At 38.4% G+C, this 21864-nt stretch overlaps 1 protein-coding gene across 6 annotated transcripts in view; it reads left to right on the top strand.

The window, feature by feature from the left end:
• The window catches only part of AP4S1 (adaptor related protein complex 4 subunit sigma 1), a 76044-nt gene that overhangs the window by 21469 nt on the left and 32711 nt on the right, over nucleotides 1-21864 (top strand). For all 6 annotated transcript variants that reach the window (XM_082452291.1, XM_082452289.1, XM_082452290.1 and 3 more), the window contains exons 2-4: nucleotides 13095-13302; nucleotides 15914-16000; nucleotides 17705-17773. In XM_082452291.1, coding sequence (XP_082308417.1) covers nucleotides 13165-13302; nucleotides 15914-16000; nucleotides 17705-17773 — 294 coding nt within the window. In that variant the 5' untranslated portion in view covers nucleotides 13095-13164. The remainder of the gene's footprint in view (nucleotides 1-13094; nucleotides 13303-15913; nucleotides 16001-17704; nucleotides 17774-21864) is intronic.

Raw genomic sequence — 21864 nt, 5'->3', positions numbered from 1 at the left:
TGGGAAAACTGGACAACTACATGTAAAAGAATGAATTAGAACAGGGGTCCCCAACCCCCAGGCCATGGACCGGTACCAGTCCACAGCCTCTTAGGAACCAGGCCGCACAGCAGGAGGTGAGCGGTGGGCGAGCGAGCAAAGCTTCATCTGCCACTCCCCATCTCTCGCATGACTGCCTGAACCACCATGTCTCTGCCCCCTGCCCCATCCGTGGAAAAACTGACTTCCACGAAACCAGTCCCTGGTGCCAAAAAGGTTGGGGACCGCTGAATTAGAACATTCTCTAACACCATATACAAAAATAAACCCAAAATGGATTAAAGACCTAAATCTGAGACCAGAAACCATAAAACTCCTGGAGGAAAACATAAGCAGAATGCTCTTTGACATAAATTGTGGCAATATTGTTTGGAATCTGTTTTCTAAAACAAAGAAAATAGAAGCAAAAATTAACAAATGAGACCTAATTAGACTTAAAAATTTTGCACAGCAAAGGAAACGAAAAGACAACCCACAGAATGGGAGAAAATATTTGCAAATGATATGACTGATAAGGGGTTAATATCCAAAATATATAAACAGCTCATACAACTCAATTAAAAAAAATACACAACCTGATTAAAAAATGCACTGAAGACCTGAAAAGACATTTTTCCATGGAAGACATACAGATGGCCAACAGGAACAAGAAAAAGATACTCAACATTGCTAATTGTCAGAGACATGCAACTCAAAACCACAATGAGATATCACTTCACACTTGTCAGAATGGCTATGATCAAAAAACACGAATAACAAATGTTGGCAAGGATGTGGAGAAAAGGGAACTCTCATACACTGTTGGTGAGAATGTAAACTGGTGCAGTCCCTGTGGAAAACAGTATGGAGGGTTCTCAAAAAACTAAAAATAAAACTACCATATGACCCAGCAATTCCACTCCTAGGTGTATATCCGAAAGAAATAAAAACACTAATTAGAAAAGCTACATGCACCCCAATGTTCATAGTGGCATTATTTGCAATTGCCAAGATATAGAAGCAACCTAAGTGTCTATCAACAGATGAATGGATAAAGAAGATGTGGTATATGTATATGCAATGGAATATTACTGAACCATTAAAAAAAATGAAACTCTGCCATTTGCGACAATGTGGATGGACCTAGAAGTTATTACGCTAAGTGAAATAAGTCAGGCAGAGAAAGACAAATACTCTGTTATCACTTATATGTGGAATCTAAAAAATACGACAAACTAGTGAGTATAAGATAAAAGAAACAGACTCACAGATATGGTTACCAGTGGGGAGAGGGAAGTGGGGAGGGGCAATATAAGGGTAGGGGATTCAGAAGTACATACTAGTATGTATAAAATAAGCTACAAGGATATATTGTACAACACAGGAAATATAGCCAATGTTTTATGACTATAAATGGAGTATAACCTTTAAAAATTGTGAATCACTATACTGTACACCTGTAACATATAATATTGTACATCAACTATACTTCAATTAAAAAAAAAAAGTGACTGTACCATTTACATTTCCACCAGTACCATATGAGGGTTCCAGTGTCTTCACATCCTGGCCAGCACGTGTTATTTTCTGCACTTTTTGTTATAGCCATTCAAGTGGGTGTGAAGTGGTATCTTGTTATAGTTTTAATTTGCATTTTCCTAAGGTTTAATGATGTTGAACATCTTTTCATGTGCTTATTAGCCATTCATATATCCTGTTTGTTCAAATGTATTTTCAGATCCATTGTTCTTTTTTTTGTTGAAATATAGTTGATTTACAGTGTTTCAGGTGTTCAGCGATGTTTCTGGTGTGTGTTTGTGTGTGTGTATTCTTTTTTTTTTTTAATTTATTTATTTTTGGCTCCATTGGGCCTTAGCTGTGGCATGCGGGATCTTTCTTTGCAGTGTGCGGACTTCTGTCTAGTTGTGGCTTGTGGGCTCAGTAGTTGCAGCTCGCGGGCTTAGTTGCCCTGAGGCATCTGGGATCTTAGTTCCCCGACCAGGGATCGAACAGGTGTCCCCTGCATTGCAAGCTGGATTCATAACCACTGGACCACCAGGGAAGTCCATATATATATATATATATATATATATATATATATATATATATATATATTCTTTTTCAGATTCTTTTCCATTATAGGTTATTACAAGATATTGAATATAATTCCCTGTGCTATACAGTAGGTTCTCTTTGTTTATTTTTTAATTGTGATGCATGTCTTCCTATTAAAAGTCTTTTATATATTCTAGATACAAGTCCTTTATCAGATATATGATTTGCAAATAATTTCTCCCAGTCTGTGACTTTTCATTTTCTTAATGGTATCTTTTTTTTTTTTTTTTTTCACACACACACACACACACTGTATTTTATTTTTACAAGAGATAAATAGACTGACACCAAGCATTGTACATGGATGACCACAACAAAAGCAACAATGATTGCAATTACCAAACATGAAACACACTCATACTATGTCATAATATTGACATTCAGTCCAGTAATCCTCCACTGTAACAGCTCCTTTACTTTGCAGTGGAAATTGATTTGTATATTCTTTGCCTCTGAGTCCTTGTGGGATTTTTTTTTTTTTTTAATTCAGACAGAAAGTCACAAAAATTATACTCATCCTCATCAGTTCACTCAGTCCCATGTAATTAATTGTTTTTTTTTCATCTTGATCTTTTGTTAACACTTTTATGAGTTCATCAGTTTTTCATCAGAGTTCTGAAAATGCTTATTCATTCAGTTCAGCAGTACAGTCAGTTACCAGAAACCTGTACTTGTCAGAGTCTTTTCCATGAATTTCTTGAAGATGAAACCCTTTTATAGGAACATATTTGCAAAATCATCAGAGTACACCCAGAACTGTCTGTAAATGACAAAAGACTTAAAAATGACCACGGTAAAAGATTTGATGAAAGTTCATAATAATGCAGTTGACAAGAAAATTAGTTATTTCTGAGATATACATTTTAAAGTAATAACTAGGATTATTACTTATAACATTATACCAGAACATATAAGATTTTTAGAAATTTCATGTAATGTCTGAAACATTTATATTAACATATTTCCATACATATTTCCATACAAATACAAATATAAGATTTTTAGGAATTTCATGTAATGTCTGAAACATTTATATTAACATATTTCCATACATATTTCCATACAAATACAAATATAAGATTTTTAGGAATTTCATGTAATGTCTGAAACATTTATATTAACATATTTCCATACAAATAACCCAATGAAAGTTTAATATTAGTTGTTTTGTTTGTTTTTTTATACTGCAGGTTCTTATTAGGCATCAATTTTATACATATCAGTGTATACATGTCAATCCCAATCGCCCAATTCAGCACACCACCATCCCCACCTCACCGCAGTTTTCCCCCCTTGGTGTCCATATGTCCATTCTCTACATCTGTGTCTCAACTTCTGCCCTGCAAACTGGCTCATCTGTACCATTTTTCTAGGTTCCACATACATGCATTAATATATGATATTTGTTTTTCTCTTTCTGACTTACTTCACTCTGTATGACAGTCTCTAGATCCATCCACGTCTCAACAAATGACTCAATTTCGTTCCTTTTTATGGCTGAGTAATATTCCATTGTATATATGTACCACATCTTCTTTATCCATTCGTCTGTTGATGGGCATTTAGGTTGCTTCCATGACCTGGCTATTGTAAATAGTGCTGCAATGAACATTCGGGTGCATGTGTCTTTTTGAATTACGGTTTTCTCTGGGTATATGCCCAGTAGTGGGATTGCTGGGTCATATGGTAATTCTATTTTTAGTTTTTTAAGGAACCTCCATATTGTTCTCCATAGTGGCTGTATCAATTTACATTCCCACCAACAGTGCAAGAGGGTTCCCTTTTCTCCACACCCTCTCCAGCATTTGTTGTTTGTAGATTTTCTGATGATCCCCATTCTAACAGGAGTGAGGTGATACCTCATTGTAGTTTTGATTTGCATTTCTCTAATAATTAGTGATGTTGAGCAGCTTTTCATGTGCTTCATGGCCGTCTGTATGTCTTCTTTGGAGAAATGTCTATTTAGGTCTTCTGCCCATTTTTGGATTGGGGTGTTTGTTTCTTTGATATTGAGCTGAATGAGCTGTTTATATATTTTGGAGATTAATCCTTTGTCCGTTGATTCATTTGCAAATATTTTCTCCCATTCTGAGGGTTGTCTTTTCGTCTTGTTTATGGTTTCCTTTGCTGTGCAAAAGCTTTGAAGTTTCATTAGGTCCCACTTGTTTATTTTTGTTTTTATTTCCATTACTCTAGGAGGTGGATCAAAAAAGATCTTGCTGTGATTTATGTCAAAGAGTGTTCTTCCTATGTTTTCCTCTAAGAGTTTTATAGTGTCCAGTCTTATATTTAGGTCTCTAATCCATTTTGAGTTTATTTTTGTGTATGGTGTTAGGGAGTATTCTAATTTCATTCTTTTACATGTAGCTGTCCAGTTTTCCCAGCACCACTTATTGAAGAGACTGTCTTTTCTCCATTGTATATCTTTGCCTCCTTTGTCATAGATTAGTTGACCATAGGTGCGTGGGCTTAATGGTATCTTTTAAAGTTTAAGTTTTTCAATCTGATAAAATCCAGTTCGTCAAAAATTTTTGTTTCTGTTATGGATTGTGCATTTGCTCTTAAATCTGTTTCTTCTAAAAGTTTTATAGTTTTACCTCTCACAGTTAGGTCTATGATCTATTTTGAGTTAATTTTTGTGTATGGTGTGACATAAGGGTCTAAATGCATTGTTGTAATTTCTTGATATTTCAAAATATTCTCGTCAGCTACTGGTAAATCGTTGGCAAAAGAATGATTCTCTGCTTCTTGGAAACATCACTGTATTCCAATATATGTACAACTTTGAGAGAGACTACCTGGGGCCATGAGGGATGGGGCTGCCACCCAAGCCAGTCAGATCAACTGGATGAACCTGAGGATCTGTGGGGTGACATGTCAAGCCAAATTGCCCTCTTATCCAGCACAGTATGGATTAAGATCCATGACCAAATGAAAGAAATTACCTGTAATACCTGTGTTTCTGTTTACTCTCTTCCTTTACTGTCTTGTACCTAGTGAGCACTCAGTTGGTGTTATTTGATATGATTTCATAAGCAGAAAGGCAGACTTCATGACCTTGTACGTGTGTACTTTAATGAGTCTTTAAAACTTTGATGCACTGAGTATGGTCCCTGCCCCAGACATACTGAATCAGATTCTGTATTTTAATATGCTCCCCAAATGATTTAGGTGCTCATTAAGTTTGATGAGCACTGGTCTAGAGTAGAGCAAATGACAGCCTGCAGATGAATCCAGTTGCTGACTATTTTTATAAATAAAGTTTTATTGGAAGACAGTTATACCCATTTCTTTACATATTATTTACATCACGTGTGACTACTTTCATCCTGCAGTGGGATTGAGTAGTTGTGAAAGGGACCACATGGCCCTCAGAGCCTAAAATATTACCTGGCCCTTTTCAGAAAAAGTTTGCCAACCCGTGGGGCTAGGGAAAAAGAGGGAAGGTTCCCAAATGATGATATGTGGTAGAAAGATGCATGGGAGATCAAGATGTTATCTAGGTCAGAATAGAGCCTGACAGACTGGCAGACTAAGCCATTTATAGAACATACACATTTATGCACATACACACACCTTATCTATTAAAATTAGCATGTCTCAGGACTTCCCTGGCGGTCCAGTGGTTAACACTCCAAGCTCCCAATGCTGAGGGGCACGGGTTCGATCCCTGGTTAGGGAACTTAGATCCCGCATGCTGCACGGCGCAGCGTAAGTAAATAAATAAATAAGTAGATAAATAAATAAAATTAGCATGTCTCTTAGCTGAAAGAAAATAAGAAAGACAAGTATAATCAGTGAGAATGTTAATAAAAATGAATCTCATACCTAAACATCTATATTATGCTGATAAAAATTAAGATATTTAAGCAATAGAACCAAATATAACTAAATATACATACCAGCAAACAAGCCCTCTTCATTTTGATACAAATACTTGTAGGTCCCTTTTTTAAATTTTAATAAACTTTTTATTTGGAATTATTTTATGTTATTTTATTGATTTATTTTTGGCCGCACCATTAGGCTTGCAGGATCTCGGTTCCCCGACCAGGGATTGAACCCAGGCCGTGGCATTGAAAGCCTGGAATCCTAACCACTAGGCCACCAGGAACCTCCCCATATTTGGAATAATTTTAGATTTATAAAAAAGTTGCAAAGATAGTACAGAGAATTTCTGTATACCCTCACCTATCTCCCCTAATATTATCTTCTCAGATTACCATGGTACATTTGTCAAATCTAAAAAAACAATTTGGGTAGCATTATTATTAACCGAACTTAGACTATTCACCAGTTTTTCTGTTCTTTGAGCCCCTGCAGGATACCACATTGCATGTAGTCATTGTTATCTCCTTAAATCTTCTCTGACCTGTGACAGGTTCTCATGCTTTCCTGGTTTTTCACGTTTCAGGGAGTACAGCTCAGATATTTTTTAGAATGTCCTTTAATGTGGGTTTGTCTAATATATTTTCTCATGATTAGAGTGGAATTATGGGTTTGGGGAAGAATACCACAGAGGTGAAGTACTCTTCTCATCATGTCATATGGTGGCGGGGGTGGAACATGACATCGTTGATGATTTAGCCTTCATCACTTGGTTAAGGTGGTGTGTGCCAGGTTTTCTACTATAAAGTTACTATTTTCCATTCCCATCTTCTGTTCTTTGGAAGTGAGCCACTAGGTTCAGCTAACTCGCAGATGGATGGGGGGAATTAAGCTCTACCTCCTGGAGGAGAGAGTATCAACATATATGTTTGATACTCTTCTGTCCCATTTATTTATTCAATCATGTATTTAAATCAGTATGTACTCATGTGTACTTATTTTAAAAGGAAAAGGTCTAGAAGGATATGTACTAAACATACTGAAAAACATTGGCTCAGTCTTTGGTGAGATGAACAGGATTTGCGGTAGGAGTTGGGATACCAGGGTATTTTATATGTCTGCTTTGCTTCAATACTTTTGTGATTTTTATTTAAGGAAAATTTATTGCTAAACAAAAAAAGCTTTCATTCATTCAACAATTTTTTTTTTTTTTTAATGTGTTTTGGCTGCGCTGCACGGCATACAGGATCTTAATTCCCTGCCCAGGGATTGAACCTGTGCCCCCTGTAGTGGAAGTTCAGAGTCTTAACCACTGGACCATCAGTGAAGTCCCTCAACAAACATTTATTGGATGCTTACTGTATACTAGGCACAATGCAAATATCTGAAGTAAGATATAGACCCTACCCGCAAGTTCATTGTCTGGTATAGTGTTTTTCAAATTTTGGGTCATAGTCCTTCAGCAGATTCTGAAATTAAAAATCATTGGGTCATATTGGATTATAACTCAAAGTATAAAATAAAATATCCATGGGTCAATACTGATATAAATAAATGTTTGAATAAATAAATAAATAGGTAGAATAGATCTCCTGTGCAGTAGAATTTCAAATAATTTTATGTAGATACTCCCACCTCAAGGAGATCGAACATAAATCCCTACCCCTTAAACGTGGGCTGCACGTAATGAATTCCTTCCAACGAGTACAATATGGAAAGGGCAGGGGATGGAGTTAGGGAATAACTTTACAGTAAAGAAACCTGACAAAAACTACCTCAGCCAGGTGACCAAGGTAACATCCACAGTGATAGGTCATGTTGGTAGTATGTGCCCTTGATAGGATGTGATGAAAATGGCACTTGACCTCTGTTGTCTTCCTCCCCAAAACCCATAAACCCAGTCTAATCATGAGAAAAACATCAGACAAATCTCAATAGAGGGACATGTTATAAAATACCTGATCAGTGTTCTTTAAAACTGTCAAGGTCATCAAAAACAAGGAAAGCATAAGAAACTGTCAAAGCCAAGTGCATTCCAAGGAGATGTGAAGAGTAAATATAATATTGGATCCTATAACTGAAAAAGGACATTCAGTAAAATATAAGGAAATCTGAATAAAGTATAGACTTCAGGTAGTAATAATGTATCAATTCATTAATTGTAACATATGTACCATACTAAGATGTTGATAACAGGGGAGACTGGGTGTGGAGTATATGAGAACACTCTATACTGTCCTTGCAATTTTTTCTGTAAATCTAAAACTATTCTGAAAAATAAAATCTATGGAATTAAAAAAAAAAAATCAGTGGGCCACAACTAGCATTTTTCCTCAATATTTGTAGTGACGATTTTCAAATATATTACAAAGTTGAAAAGAATTTCACAGTGAATTCCCATATACTCACCACCTAAATTCTACCATTAATCTTTTACTATATAGTCATCCATCCCTCAGTATCCATGGGGGATTGGTTCCAGGGTTTCCACACATACCCAAATCGGTGAATGTTCAAGATCCTTATGTAAAATGGCTTAGTGTTTGCATATAACCTACGCATATCCTTCCATATACTTTAAAATAATCTAGAAATAACTCTAAATTACTTATAATATCTAATACAATGTAAATGCTATGTAAATAGTCGCCAGTGCACAGCCTATTCAAGTTTTGCTTTTAGGAACATATTGGAATTTTTTTTTTCCCAAATATTTTCAATCCATGGTTGGTTGAATCTGTGGATACGGAACCCACAGATCTAGAGGGCCGACTGTACTTACTTTATCATATATCTAACCATCTATCCATCTGTCTACCCATCCATTAATTTATCTTAGTTTTTTTGGTGCATTTCAAGGTAAATTATAGGGAGTTCCCTGGTGGCCTAGTGGTTAGGATTCCGGGCTTTCTCTGCCATGGCCCGGGTTTGATCCCTGGTTGGGGAACTGAGATCCTGCAAGCCACGCAGCACAGCCCGCCCCCCCAAAAAACAAAGTAAATTGTAGACATCAGTACATTTCCCCCCAATACTTCAGCATGTATATCATTAACCAGGGTATTAGTTTCTTTTTATGTAAAATTTACATTTGGTGAGTTTTGAAAAATCCATACATCTGTGTAATCCAAACCCCTCACAACTGCATTTTTTACAAAATGAAAGGTCATAGAAGATACTGGAGTACAATACACAAAGTATGGGCGAGTATTGTTTTATGAACTTCCATTCAGATATGTTATGTACCTGTATACTGGGTCACAATGTAAAATATATCACAGCGTAAAATATTTCACAGTAAAACAGTAAAAATCACTGGTCTGGTAGGGGAGCTCAGAATGTAATCAAATAGTGATTATTTAGGGCGACAGGTTTTGTAAGATATAGTGATGGGTTCAAAGAAAAGATAGCCAACTTTTTGTGGTTAGAAAGAGGGATTGGGATAGGCAGTAAAGGCTTGTCTGAGGAAAAGGTGATGTACTATCGTAATGACATTGGCCAACACTTACATAGCACTCACTTCATGCCAACTGCCAAACACTGTTCTAAGAATGTTACTATACTAACTACTCCTCACAACCTAGAAGGTCAGTACTAATATTATTCCCATTGTACCTCAGACTGAGTACAGAAAAAGTAATTTGCCCAGGATCACAAGGCTAATAAGTAGTAGAGCCAAACAGTCGAGCTCTACCTAGTTCATGCTTTTGACTATTATACCTTACAAGTACTATACATTTTTTGGTGGAAATTGGCTTTGTAACTTGGGGGATTTTATTTCAGTCATTTTCATGGGGCAAAAACAAAGTTTTTGTCTGATATTCCCTGAGTGTGTGTGTGTGTGTGTGAGTTTTACAATATTATGGTTCTGGGGTACATAGAAAGCGTTTAGAGCTAGAAAGGATGTTAGCCATCATCAAATAACATTTTCATTTCCAAAAACTTCCTACTCTACTGTTTTCGTGCAGTGAATCGTTTGGTATTTTCCATTAATTGTGCAGCAGCCTTAGAAAAGATAATGTTGAGTTGATCATTCCCAAAGATACCTGAAGTTGATGCTTATTAAGCTTAAATGGACATTAATGACACTAATACACTGAGTGAGGCAGAGGCAATGTGATAAATTAAAGACAGCATTATGAGTCAAGAGACCAGAATTCATGACTTCACTCTGCATCTCAGATGACCAGTTTTCCCATCTACAAAATGAAGGGAGTGCACATCAGAGATGACAGATACAAGGTGCATATGTTGCCACACCCTGCTTCCTAACCCACAGCTGACATTACTAATTATTCATGACATCGTCTTGCTCTGAACCTGAAAACAGCTTTGGAATCCTTCCCAGCACAGTGCTCAATGCGGTTAGTACAGTTAATCAAAGTTGGCACCCAAGTTGAAATCTATTTGTCATCTTTGGGTATGACAACCTATAAAGATTCTTCCAGTTCTAACTCCCAGAAATACACCATCAGAAGTATGAAAACTGTGCCCAGTTCAATAATTACTTCAGTCTTTCCAGTCTGTCTTTTCTCTAAGCATTAAGTTTACATCATGTAGGGGGCTGGGACGCTGATCTGTTTATATTCTACTGTGAATCTACCAACCTCCCTAGTCTTGGCCTTTAGGCATCCTAGCACCCTTTGTGTAATGTCTTCCCCAGTAAAGTTTCTTTTTTATTCTTCCTTGATTTTTCACACACATTCACACAAGTTCTTGGGTGTGGAATCTCCTACCTTCTTGGCAATCAAGACATCTTTCCCAGCCCATGTGTTGTTGAATGCAAAGAGTATATTAACAGAGGAAGTTCATATCTGCTCCCTGACCACTCCCAGCACTTGTCTAAGCATATCCCTTCTTATTGCCCTGCCTCAGTTTCATAATTATTTGATCTCCCTCCTCCCTGATAATTAGTAACCAGGATAGGTGCTTATGTCATTCATCTTCAGTTCTCCAACCTGTACCTGTCTCTTGAGTCTCCACATTGTATATTTTGGTGTTGTATATTTTATAATAGAAATACTTCACAGTTTTGCTTGTCCGCTTTATTACCACTGTGTATCCTACAGTTGTAAATCGTGTAATTGTTTATGAGCATGCAAAAAAAAAATACTGTATTCAAGTCTTTAGATGCCTTCAGCTACTATTTTCAAGACTTGTGTCCTAATGAGTATCAGTTCAGCACGTCCTTGTTTGTCATCCTTGCTCTTGAAGTCAGTGGGAAGGAATGCTGTGCTTGTAAGGTGGAAACCAATTTGATCCCTTGGTGTAGCATCTCAGTGGGATCATTCTACATCTCATTTTACCACTTAATGCAACCAGGGCATTTAAAGGCAAGGGTTTGGCCATGAGTACCTTTGAGACAATATTTTTTTCTTTTACCTGGCAGTTGGAATCCAAGGTATAGGATTGTCATTTCTAACTTTCATAAAGATGGTTTTAAAATAACTTTGCTGAAAGGGAATAAAAGAAAGGATGGTAATCTTAATTTATTAGTCATCTGCCATCATTTTTACTGGCAGTAGTTTGTAAGGAGGATAAAAGCAGGACTTAACACCAAGTGATTAAGTAACACGGAGTATGTTGCAATGCCACCTACAGTAGTGAGTTTATCTTCCTGGAAAAGGGAGTGAATGACCACAGGCCTCCCCCTGTGGCACAGCTGTCAAATCCCCGGCTGAGCTGGTCTAGATGACATCCTGTTCTGCACACCGAATGAACACAGCAGCCCCAGGCTTTGCCAGACTGGATCTGCCTCTAACCAGCTCTTAATGTTTGGAATTGTTATGAGATAACCGCCTGTCGGATAGGGTTTAGGAAATAAAGAGATGAGCTAGGAAGGCAAAAAATAATATAAAAATATTATCTCATCATCTGTTGCAACTATTCTGTAAAATTATTCCAAGTTTTAAAATTTCGCTTAAGAACTATTGTTAACCTTGGTCTTTTGCACTGATTTTCAAAGATACTACAAAATGTGAATATGATATTGTAAGATTGGCCAATGAGACAGCTCTGATGCTCATGATGAAAGAACTGGCCATTGGTCAATATTGTGCGCTTTTGCATTGATTATTTCAAAAACTATATTAAGTGTAAGAATAACAAACATGGGATTCAATACAGCTGAGTTTCAAATAAACCCACAAGCATGAATGAGGAGGAGTAGGGGTGTCATGGATCTGTGCATGCACTTGGCCTCTGAGCTGCATCTCACCCCTGACACACAGTAATCCAGGTACGCTGGGTGCCTTAACATCCGTACAATTCAGTTTTCTTGTCCTTAAAATGGGGATAACAGAAGTCCCTGCCGCAGAAAATTGTGAGAACTAAATAATGTATGTAAATTGCTCAGTACAGAACCTTATAGGACTTGTTACAGGGCCTTGTTCGAGGACTTTGACAAATAGTTGAAGTTACTACTGCTTTCAACACTAAGGAAAGAAGAGCTTCACTACACATCCTGTCTCCATTGTCCATAGAATAAATTTCATATTCCTTAGCATAACTTCTAAAGCCAATTTTATCTTATGTGAGCAGCTCAATTTCCTATGACCATTCTTCTTGCCCCCTGACCTGCAACCAAAGTGAACTTCCCAGAGCTTTCATACCCCTATTTTCTGTGCCTCAGAGACTTTCCCTCTGGGTCATTCTTCAAGATCTTGCTTAAATGCCCCTTGTCTGGGAAGCCATTCCCAACTCTCCCGTGATGCTCCTTGTCCCTCCCTTTTGTGCACCACAGAAGTATACCCGTCCCAGTTATAACTCATCACCTTGTACTGCTGTTATTTGTTTACCTATCCAGTACCTTTGCTAGGTGTCATGATCTGAAGATCAGAAATCATTACTTCTTCATCCATATTCTCCTTCTGGTGCTTGACACATAGTTGGCGCCCAACAAGATTGATGAAACAATTGAATGAATATGAGTAGAACGACTGTGGATACTCAAAAATGTTTTGGAGGATAACTAAAGAAAATTTATCTTTAGTTATTTATTGAAGTCTCATTTAGTTCATAGGAGTGAAGACCAATGTTATCAGAAGACGTTTTACTTCTGGTTCATCTATGGAACACATTTAATATGATTCTTGAGAAATTTGATCTTGCCTTTCTGTTGTTCTTTTATTCTTCAGGTTCTGGTTACAGCTACCCCTCGCCATAACTTTTGAACTATATTTGGAAAAATACTGGCCAGAAAAAAAAATGATAAAATTTTTCCTCATGGTGAATAAACAAGGGCAGACCCGACTTTCTAAGTACTATGAACATGTGGAGATTAATAAGCGTACGCTTCTGGAAACAGAAGTCATAAAGAGCTGTCTCTCTCGATCCAGTGAACAAGTAAGTTTCTGATTCTCTCTTTGATCTCTGCATTCAACTCAGCAGTGGCAGATTTATTATTACTGAGTCTCAGGGGCCATCGTTTTCTTTGAACTACATTCTTTCAATAGCTATTAGGGAAAATTAACAAATGAAGTGAAATGAAGACTGCTGCATAGCTCTCTTTACATCCCCTTAAGGAAAATAAAAGCAAAGAAAATCAGGAAAAGTCTTGGGTTCATATTTAGGTCAGCATATTTGTCTTATTGCACTATGGAAGTGGCAGCTCAAATTTAAGCCTGCTAATAGACATACCTTTTTTTTTTGTTCATATGAATTCAGCCCTTGGAACTCTTAGGAGTGCCTGTAGCAGATGGCTTTCTTTAAGCCAAAAGATGAAGGTCAGATGACCAGTATAGAGGGGAACAGTCAAGACCCACTTTGTGCCGGAGGATAATAACATGATTCTCATGTGGAGTGCAGTTTTTTTCTGCTTATCATTTTTATAAATTTACCACCAACATAATACTGGAACAAGTAATTTAAAAACAAAACAAACTTGATTTGAACTTGTCTTATTTTATTATATAGATGGAAGAAATGGAAGTTAAAAAATTCATATGAAACAACAAATCTATCCATTCTGCCAAAATTGAGGTTAAATTAAATCGTTAAAATAATAGTAAACAGGAATTGTAAAAGCTGAGTCTACTTTTTACAAAGGACTTTAATTGGAGAATTACTTAGTCTAGGCCCTAAACTTGGAATCCTTTGGAAATCACTGAGCAAACTAATGCAAATTCAGAAAGCTTATTTAAATCACCCATTAATTTTGCTAGTTCTCTTTTTCAGTGCATATGTAGAAAGGCTGCTTGTGGGAACCACTGGTAAGTCATAAAATATTAAGCTACATCAGTGCTCACAAGTTACGCATTAGAACGGTGTTTCCCTTGGCTTCTAAATTGGTTTTCCAGTCAGAACATCTCAGAGTCCTCTTCGAATGACTACTTTGGCCTGCCGGGGCACACACTGCGTTATGTAGTTGTCAAAAGAAAACAAAAACTATTAAAGGACTGTGTTAATAGCCACATACTTTAAGTAAAGGTAAACAAACTGCAGAAGTATTTCTGTTTGAATCTTTCTACAGAATGCAGGCACTCCACAATTTCATAGTTTTCACTGATAGGTTACCCTCTGAAATATATGCTTTAAAATGAACATACCATTAGATATTTTTGAAGCATTCTAAATTATCTTAGATTTTAAAGGGAACCCACTGGGCTTTTAGCACAATCAGGTACCAAAGTAACACAGTCTCAGCTTCATTTTTATTTTATCCACAAAGGTGCTTGGATACTTTTTTTTTGAATGTCAGAAACTCCTGAGAGGCTTTGAAAAATGTTCCTCAGTTCTTTCAAATAGATTGTGTTTCCTTGAAAGATCTGACTGAACAGAAATAATACTGGCTCTACAGTGAACCAAAAGCTGCAGAATGGTCCTGGACTTAATACTTTTATCCTAATGTCAAATAAAAGCCTCAAACGCCTCCATTATATAGATCGTTGAATGGCTTTCCCGTGGAAGAAACGCCATAATCAAAACTTGCAGCTTCGGAAATTCCTTGGCGGTCCAGTGGTTAGGACTCTGCACTTTCACTGCCAGGGATGCGGGTTCGATCCCTGGTTAGGGAGCTAAGATCCCACAAGCTGTGCAGCATGGCCAAGAAAAACCAAACCAAACCAAACCAAAACAAAAAAACTTGCAGCTTCATTCCCAGGTACATCTGAGCACCATAGAGCAACATATCCCAGTGCAAAAAGTCATACCGTTCTTGCTCAATCCCATTTGGTCAAGCGCACCCAAAAAGCCAAAGGAAGGGCAACACTGTACCTTCAGCCTGCTACCCAATTCCTCTCCACCCAGTGCCTTCCTCTCCCCCTTTGTACAATGGCTTTAGGAGAGAGATGAACGGGAAGGGAGTTGTTTCCTCACTAGTCAGTAGTGGTAAGCTAGTTATTAATTCCTATAAAGCAATATTTACAATGGGAGATTTTTGTCTAGTATCTGCCACACAAAAGCCATCTTTAAATAATTTATAAAAAGAGCCTACATTGATTCTTTTCAAAAAGAAATCAAGATTTTTTCTTTTTTGCATGTGTGTATGCTCTGTAATATTTGGCTCTTGAATGACTATCAGATGGTACAAACGGAATCTCTAATTGCTTCCAAAAGAGCCCAGGGGAGATGGAAAGAAGAAAATCTTCTTTATCATGTTGGCTTATTTTCACTTTTGGAGGCAGTCTAAAATGCTGATTATTTAGTAGCCTTTTCTTTGCTGGCTGAGTTCCACACAGAGCCAAGCAAAGGAATGAGAAGAAGTACAGGTGGGAACCCATGGGAACACTCAGACATTTTTCCAAGGCCACTTCTCCACCTCCCACTAGAGATGCTTCCAAGCATTCCCCTGAGTACCGTGAGGAGGCGGCCAGCGAAGACTGTGTAACAGCTTAATGCTGAATATTTCTAGGAATGTGTTGACAGATACTCAAATCAGAACCTAGAAATTATGCATGCCATATTGAAGAAATCCCTGTCAGCCATAGGAATTAATGTCTAATTGTGTTTTCTCTAGTGCTCTTTCATTGAATATAAGGATTTTAAGCTGATATATCGGCAGTATGCAGCTCTCTTCATTGTGGTCGGAGTTAATGACACTGAGGTAAGATAACAGAAGAGCTTATGGAAAATACAAGAAAATTATGAATAACAGTCTGATTTTTAAAAAAAATAAATTTATTTATTTATTTTTGGCTGCGTTGGGTCTTCACTGACACGTGCTGGCTTTTCTCTAGTTGCAGTGAGCGGGGGCTACTCTTTGTTGTGGTGCGTGGGCTTCTCATTGCAGTGGCTTCTCTTGTTGTGGAGCAGGGGCTCTAGGCACGTGGGCTTCAGTAGTTGTGGCACGTGGGCTCAGTAGTTGTGGCTCGCAGGCCCTAGAGCGCAGGCTCAGTAGTTATGGCTCACGGACTTAGTTGCTCCGTGGCATGTGGGATCTTCCCAGACCAGAGCTCAAACCTGTGTCCCCTGCATCAGCAGGCGGATTCTCAACCACTACGCCACCAGGGAAGCCCAGCAGTCTGATTTTTATTCCTCCTTAAATTGACATTTTCTTCCCCACTTACCTCCATAACAATTATCTTGACTCTTGAAGGATATTGGTTTTTATCAAGGCTGGGGAAACTGTGTGGAAGAGATAAACCTAGGATTTTTTTTGGATTAGATGAGCAATTTGTGGAGAAGCACAAAACCACAGAATGCCTTCCTCGACCCTAAGCAATACCAGTTTCCTGCCCTCATTCTGTGTGGCACAGTGGGGCAGCTTAGACAAGGGTAGAGGCCAAACAACTGTGGCATTAAACATAGGCTGACATTTCAGAAGGCAGAGCAAACTGTAAATATGATTGTGTCGTAATTACATCTCATCAGATATAGTTCACCTTTTCAGAAATGGTCAGTCCCAGATCAATAGCACCTTTGGCCATGGAATCCCTGAAAGGGTATTTAAGATCTAAAATACTCTGAAATCTCAGTTGATTGTTTTTTTATCCATGAACCAAACTTTGAGATGGTTTCCCCATCTTCACAGTTGGAAAAGTGATGACATGAAGACCCTGGGGGAAAAAAAACAACAAAAAAAAAACCCCTGGCTTTAGCCAGTTGGTGATGAAGTCAGGGAGTAGACCTCAAAACTCTATAATCACCAGACACAATCTGGTTTCAATTCAGCTAGATTCATCATGGACTTTTCAGAAAATCTTAGAGGTTAAGGTTTTCTACATTTCCCCTATTGATAAGCTTCTTTTAAACAAATAAGTCCTAGAACTATTCTGAATATTTGTCAATAGAAAGCTGCTTTGCTCACATTATCTGTTTACCAATTGCTGTAAAACCTGGTTGCTGACTGGGCAGCTCCATGTCTGATTTCCCCAATAGGTCATATTAAAACTAACTGCACCTGGGAATTCCCTGGTGGCACAGTAGTTAAGAATCCACTTGCCAATGCAGGGGACACGGGTTCGAGCCTTGGTCCGGGAAGATCCCACATGCCGCAGAGCAACTAAGCCCGAGTGCCACAACTACTGAGCCTGTGCTTTAGAGCCTATGAGCCACAACTACTGAGCCCGCATGCCACAACTACTGAAGCCCATGCACCTAGAGCCTGTGCTCCGCAACAAGAGAAGCCACCGCAATAAGAAGTCCGTGCACCGCAATGAAGAGTAGCCCCCGTTCGCCGCAACTAGAGAAAGCCCGCGCACAGCAACAAAGACCCAACACAGCCAAAAAATAAATAAATAAATAAAAATTTTAAAATAAATAAATAAATAAAAATAAAACTAACTGCACCCTTCCTTTTTTATTTCAGAATGAGATGGCAATTTATGAATTCATCCATAACTTCGTGGAAGTTTTAGACGACTACTTCAGCCGAGTGGTAAGTCTAATGACTAAAAAATGGTTTTCGTCCTTGGCTCAATTTCCCAGAAATGGGTCTATGTCAAAAATATGTGTTAATATAGAGCTTTAATGTGTAAAAGTTAAAAATCAAATGATGCCAAATTTTCGTTACCTTTCCTTCTGGCTCATCCAGAGTGTTAGAAACCTACGTGTGTCTTAGATCTTTATAAAGAACCAGTTCTATAAGACTAAGAACCTCTTGTGTCTTTCTCTCAATTAAGATATTTTGCTATCGAACTTCCTCTCTCTTTTCTTCTTTCTTCTGCTTCCCCTCCTAGGACACCAGGACCCTTTTAGTTTAAGAATTATTTCCATCCAAACCCTTGCTTTGAGGATCAAAACCAAGTCCCCTTAAGGAGTACATGAGTTCCTTTCCAGCAGTCCTTTATTTTAACACTTGTATTGAAATGTAATTTAATAACATACAGTTCACCCATTTAAAGTGTATAGTTTTTAGTATGTATCCAGAGTTGTGTAACCATCACCACAATCAAGTTTAAAATATTTCATCACCCCAGAAAGAAACACCATACCATTTAGCATTTCTCTCCCAATTATCCCCTCCACCTGCTCCAAGCCCTAGGTAATCTTCAGTCTACTTTCTGTCTCTATAAGTTTGCCTGTTCTAGACATTTTATATAAATAGAATTATATAAAGTACAATAAAATATGGTCTTTTGTGACTGGTTTTTTTTATTTAGCATAATGTTTTCAACGTTATGCTGATCACGTTGTAACATGTATCAGTACTTCTTTTTTTTATATAAATTTATTTATTTATTTATTTATGGCTGCATTCAGTCTTTGTTACCTTGCACGGGCTTTCTCTAGTTGTGGCGAGCGGGGGCTACTCTTCGTTGTGGTGTCCAGACTTCTCATTGCGGTGGCTTCTCTTGTTGCGGAGCACGGGCTCTAGGTGCACGGGCTTCAGTAGTTGTGGCGTGTGGGCTCAGTAGTTGTGGCTCACGGGCTTAGTTGCTCCATGACATGTGGGATCTTGCCAGACCAGGGCTCGAACCTGCGTCCCCTGCATTGGCAGGTGGATTCTTAACCACTGCGCCACCAGGGAAGCCCCAGTGGTTTTCTTTTCACTTTGTTGATGGTGTCCTTTGAAACACAATAGTTTTTAATCTGGATGAAGTTAAATTATTTTTTCTTTTGTTGCTTATGTTTTAGTGTCATGTCTAAAAAGGCTTTGCCTAACCTAAGGTCATAAAGATTTACTCTTAGGTGTTCTTTTTTTTCCCAACTCAGACTTACTGATTCCAATGTTATATTTGTTTTATATATATAATAGTTTTAGCTCCTACATTTAGGTCTTTGATCCATTTTGAGTAATTTTTGTATATGGTTTGAAGTAGGGGTCTAACTAACTTCATTCTTCTGCATGTGAATATCCAATTGTCCTAATGACATTTGTTGAAAAGACTATTCTTTCCCCCCATTGAATTGTCTTGGCATCCTTGTCAAAAATCAATTGACTATAAATGTAAGGGTTTATTTCTGGACTTTCATTCCTGTTCTAATGATTTATATGTTTATCCTTCTGCCAGGACCACTATATCTTGATGACTTTAGCTTTGCAGTTAGTTTGAAATCCAACAGTCTTTCAAAAAAGAATCAGTGAAGATGTTTTACTCTGCTACTATAGGCCTTCCTGAGACTTGGTTAGACATTCTTAAGAAGTAGTAGTGGCACAAGCTGAGTTTTCAAAATTGTTTTGTTTGTTTCATTTTGCTCTTAAATAAAAGGATTAGGAAGGAACTGTTTCCAAGCTGCTTCCTCCTGAGGCAGTGAGTGAGATCTGCTACGTAATTAGTAATTCTGAGGGCACTAAATAAAGCCTGCTAAGGACAAAACTCATGTTTTGTTTTGTTTTTATAAATTTATTTATTTATTTATTTTTGGCTGCGTTGTGTCTTTGTTGCTGCGCGCGGGCTTTCTCTAGTTGCGGTGAACGGGGGCTGCTCTTCATTGCAGTGTGTGGGCTTCTCGTTGCGGTGGCTTCTCTTGTTGCGGAGCATGGGCTCTAGGCGTGCGGGCTTCAGTAGGTGTGGCCCGCGGGCTCAGTAGTTGTGGCGCGCGGGCTTAGTTGCTCCGCGGCACGTGGGATCTTCCCGGACCAGGGCTCAGACCCGTGTCCCCCTGCATTGGCAGGCGGATTCTTAACCACTGCGCCAGCAGGGAAGTCCAGAAACTCATGTTAAAAATTATATCTTCAGCCGAACTCCTAATGCCAGAAGTAAAGTTTGGCAGACTTCTTCTCTACAGGACAATCGACTAGGCTGTTTTCATTGCCTTAGTGCAGTTTGTTCTCAGAGTGTGGTTCCTGGACCAGCAACATAATTATTACCTGGGAACTTGTTAGAAATATAAACTCTTGGCCTACCCCAGACTACTGAATCAGAAACTCTGGGTTGAGGCACAGCAAACTGTGTTTTAACAAGCCTTCCAAGTGATTCTGATGCATGCTTAAGTTTGAGAACCACTGCCTTAATGCATGAGGCTTGCTGTCAGCTATTTCCTAATTCAGCGGTTGGAGCTGGGCAGCTGCCTGGTGGCCTGCGACATGGTAGTGCCTCTAGCTAGGAAAGGATTGGTGCCCTCCAAAGCTGAAGGAGCAAGAGGTCTGGCCATTCCAGAGACTGGCCTTGCAGGGACAGGGTCACTGGGGCTGGTTTTAAAATCCATCTTCTTATTGATTGCTTGGAGAGAGCACTATAGACCAGCACTTTCTGTCCAATAGAACTTTCTGCAGTGATAGAAATGTTCTCTATCTGTGCCATCCAATGTGGTAGGTGCTAAGCCACATGTACCTCTTGAATACTTGAAATGTGATTAGTGTAAATGAGGAATTGAAATTATAATTATATTTAATATTAATTGATTTAAATCGCCACGTGAGGCAGGTGGTTACCATATGGACAGCATAGCTCTAGTTCCAGCTTATCTCCTGATGACCACTTTCTTAGACAGACTGGTTGCAAGTCAGGGTCTGTGATTCAGAGCTGGCCATGGTTAGTCACTTTAAGGGAACACCTATCAAGAAGAATATGATTTCCCAAAATAGCAATGTTTTAAACCTGGGAGAATAAAGCGTGGGTACAGGCACTATCATTGCTAAGGTTTTTAAAATTCGGTAACTAAGAATAAATAGCAGGTTGCTGAATTTTAGCTCTTATTCTAGGGAGAGAGTCAGTGACCATATAAACCAAAGAAATAAAGATTAGAATTTAATTTAAGCCAGGTGATTATACAGGACTTGGACAGTACTAAGGGATGACCCGGTTTAGGATGACAGTAGCAAAAAGAAGAAAAAGAGGAGAGAAAAGAGAACCCTGGGAAAGAAAATAGAATCTGTCCCACTCATGGCGAATACCTTGTCATCTAAGATTTATTTTTAGGTTTGTGAGTTTTAAACAGTCTTTCTGGGGCTATTTTTAATCTTAGAGTTTCCAAGTCTTAAATTTGGAGATCAATCTCATGCTGTCTGGGCTGAAAGAAGCATCTTAACATCACGTTTCAAAACAGAAAGCCAGGGCTTCCCTGGTGGCGCAGTGGTTGAGAATCTGCCTGCTAATGCAGGGGACACGGGTTCGAGCCCTGGTCTGGGAAGATCCCACATGCCGTGGAGCAACTAGGCCCGTGAGCCACAACTACTGAGCCTGCGCGTCTGGAGCCTGTGCTCCGCAACAAGAGAGGCCGCGATAGTGAGAGGCCCGCGCACCGCGATGAAGAGTGGCCCCCGCTTGCCGCAACTAGAGAAAGCCCTCGCACAGAAACGAAGACCCAACACAGCCAAAAATAAATATAATAAATAAATAAATAAATAAAAGATTACTATTAAAAAAAAAACAAAACAGAAAGCCAGCCCAGTTAGCTTCAAAAGAGGCAGTTTTGCAAGAGATGAAGGCTGTTGCTGTTGAGGAAGTGGGATCAGAGTTGTCAGTGCTGCACTCAACAAACCTTAAGTCCTTTCAAAGATGAATTTAGCTGTTTCATCTTTTCTCCATCTGTGACTTTTTCAGGACATAAATTTGTTCATTAAAAAAAATTAAAAATACATAT

Source organism: Balaenoptera physalus, assembly GCF_965194825.1.
Source record: "Balaenoptera physalus genome assembly, chromosome: 2".
Classification (NCBI taxonomy): domain Eukaryota; kingdom Metazoa; phylum Chordata; class Mammalia; order Artiodactyla; family Balaenopteridae; genus Balaenoptera; species Balaenoptera physalus.
The sequence above is the reverse complement of the archived record's forward strand: the minus strand, read 5'-3'. Positions and strand labels throughout refer to the sequence as shown.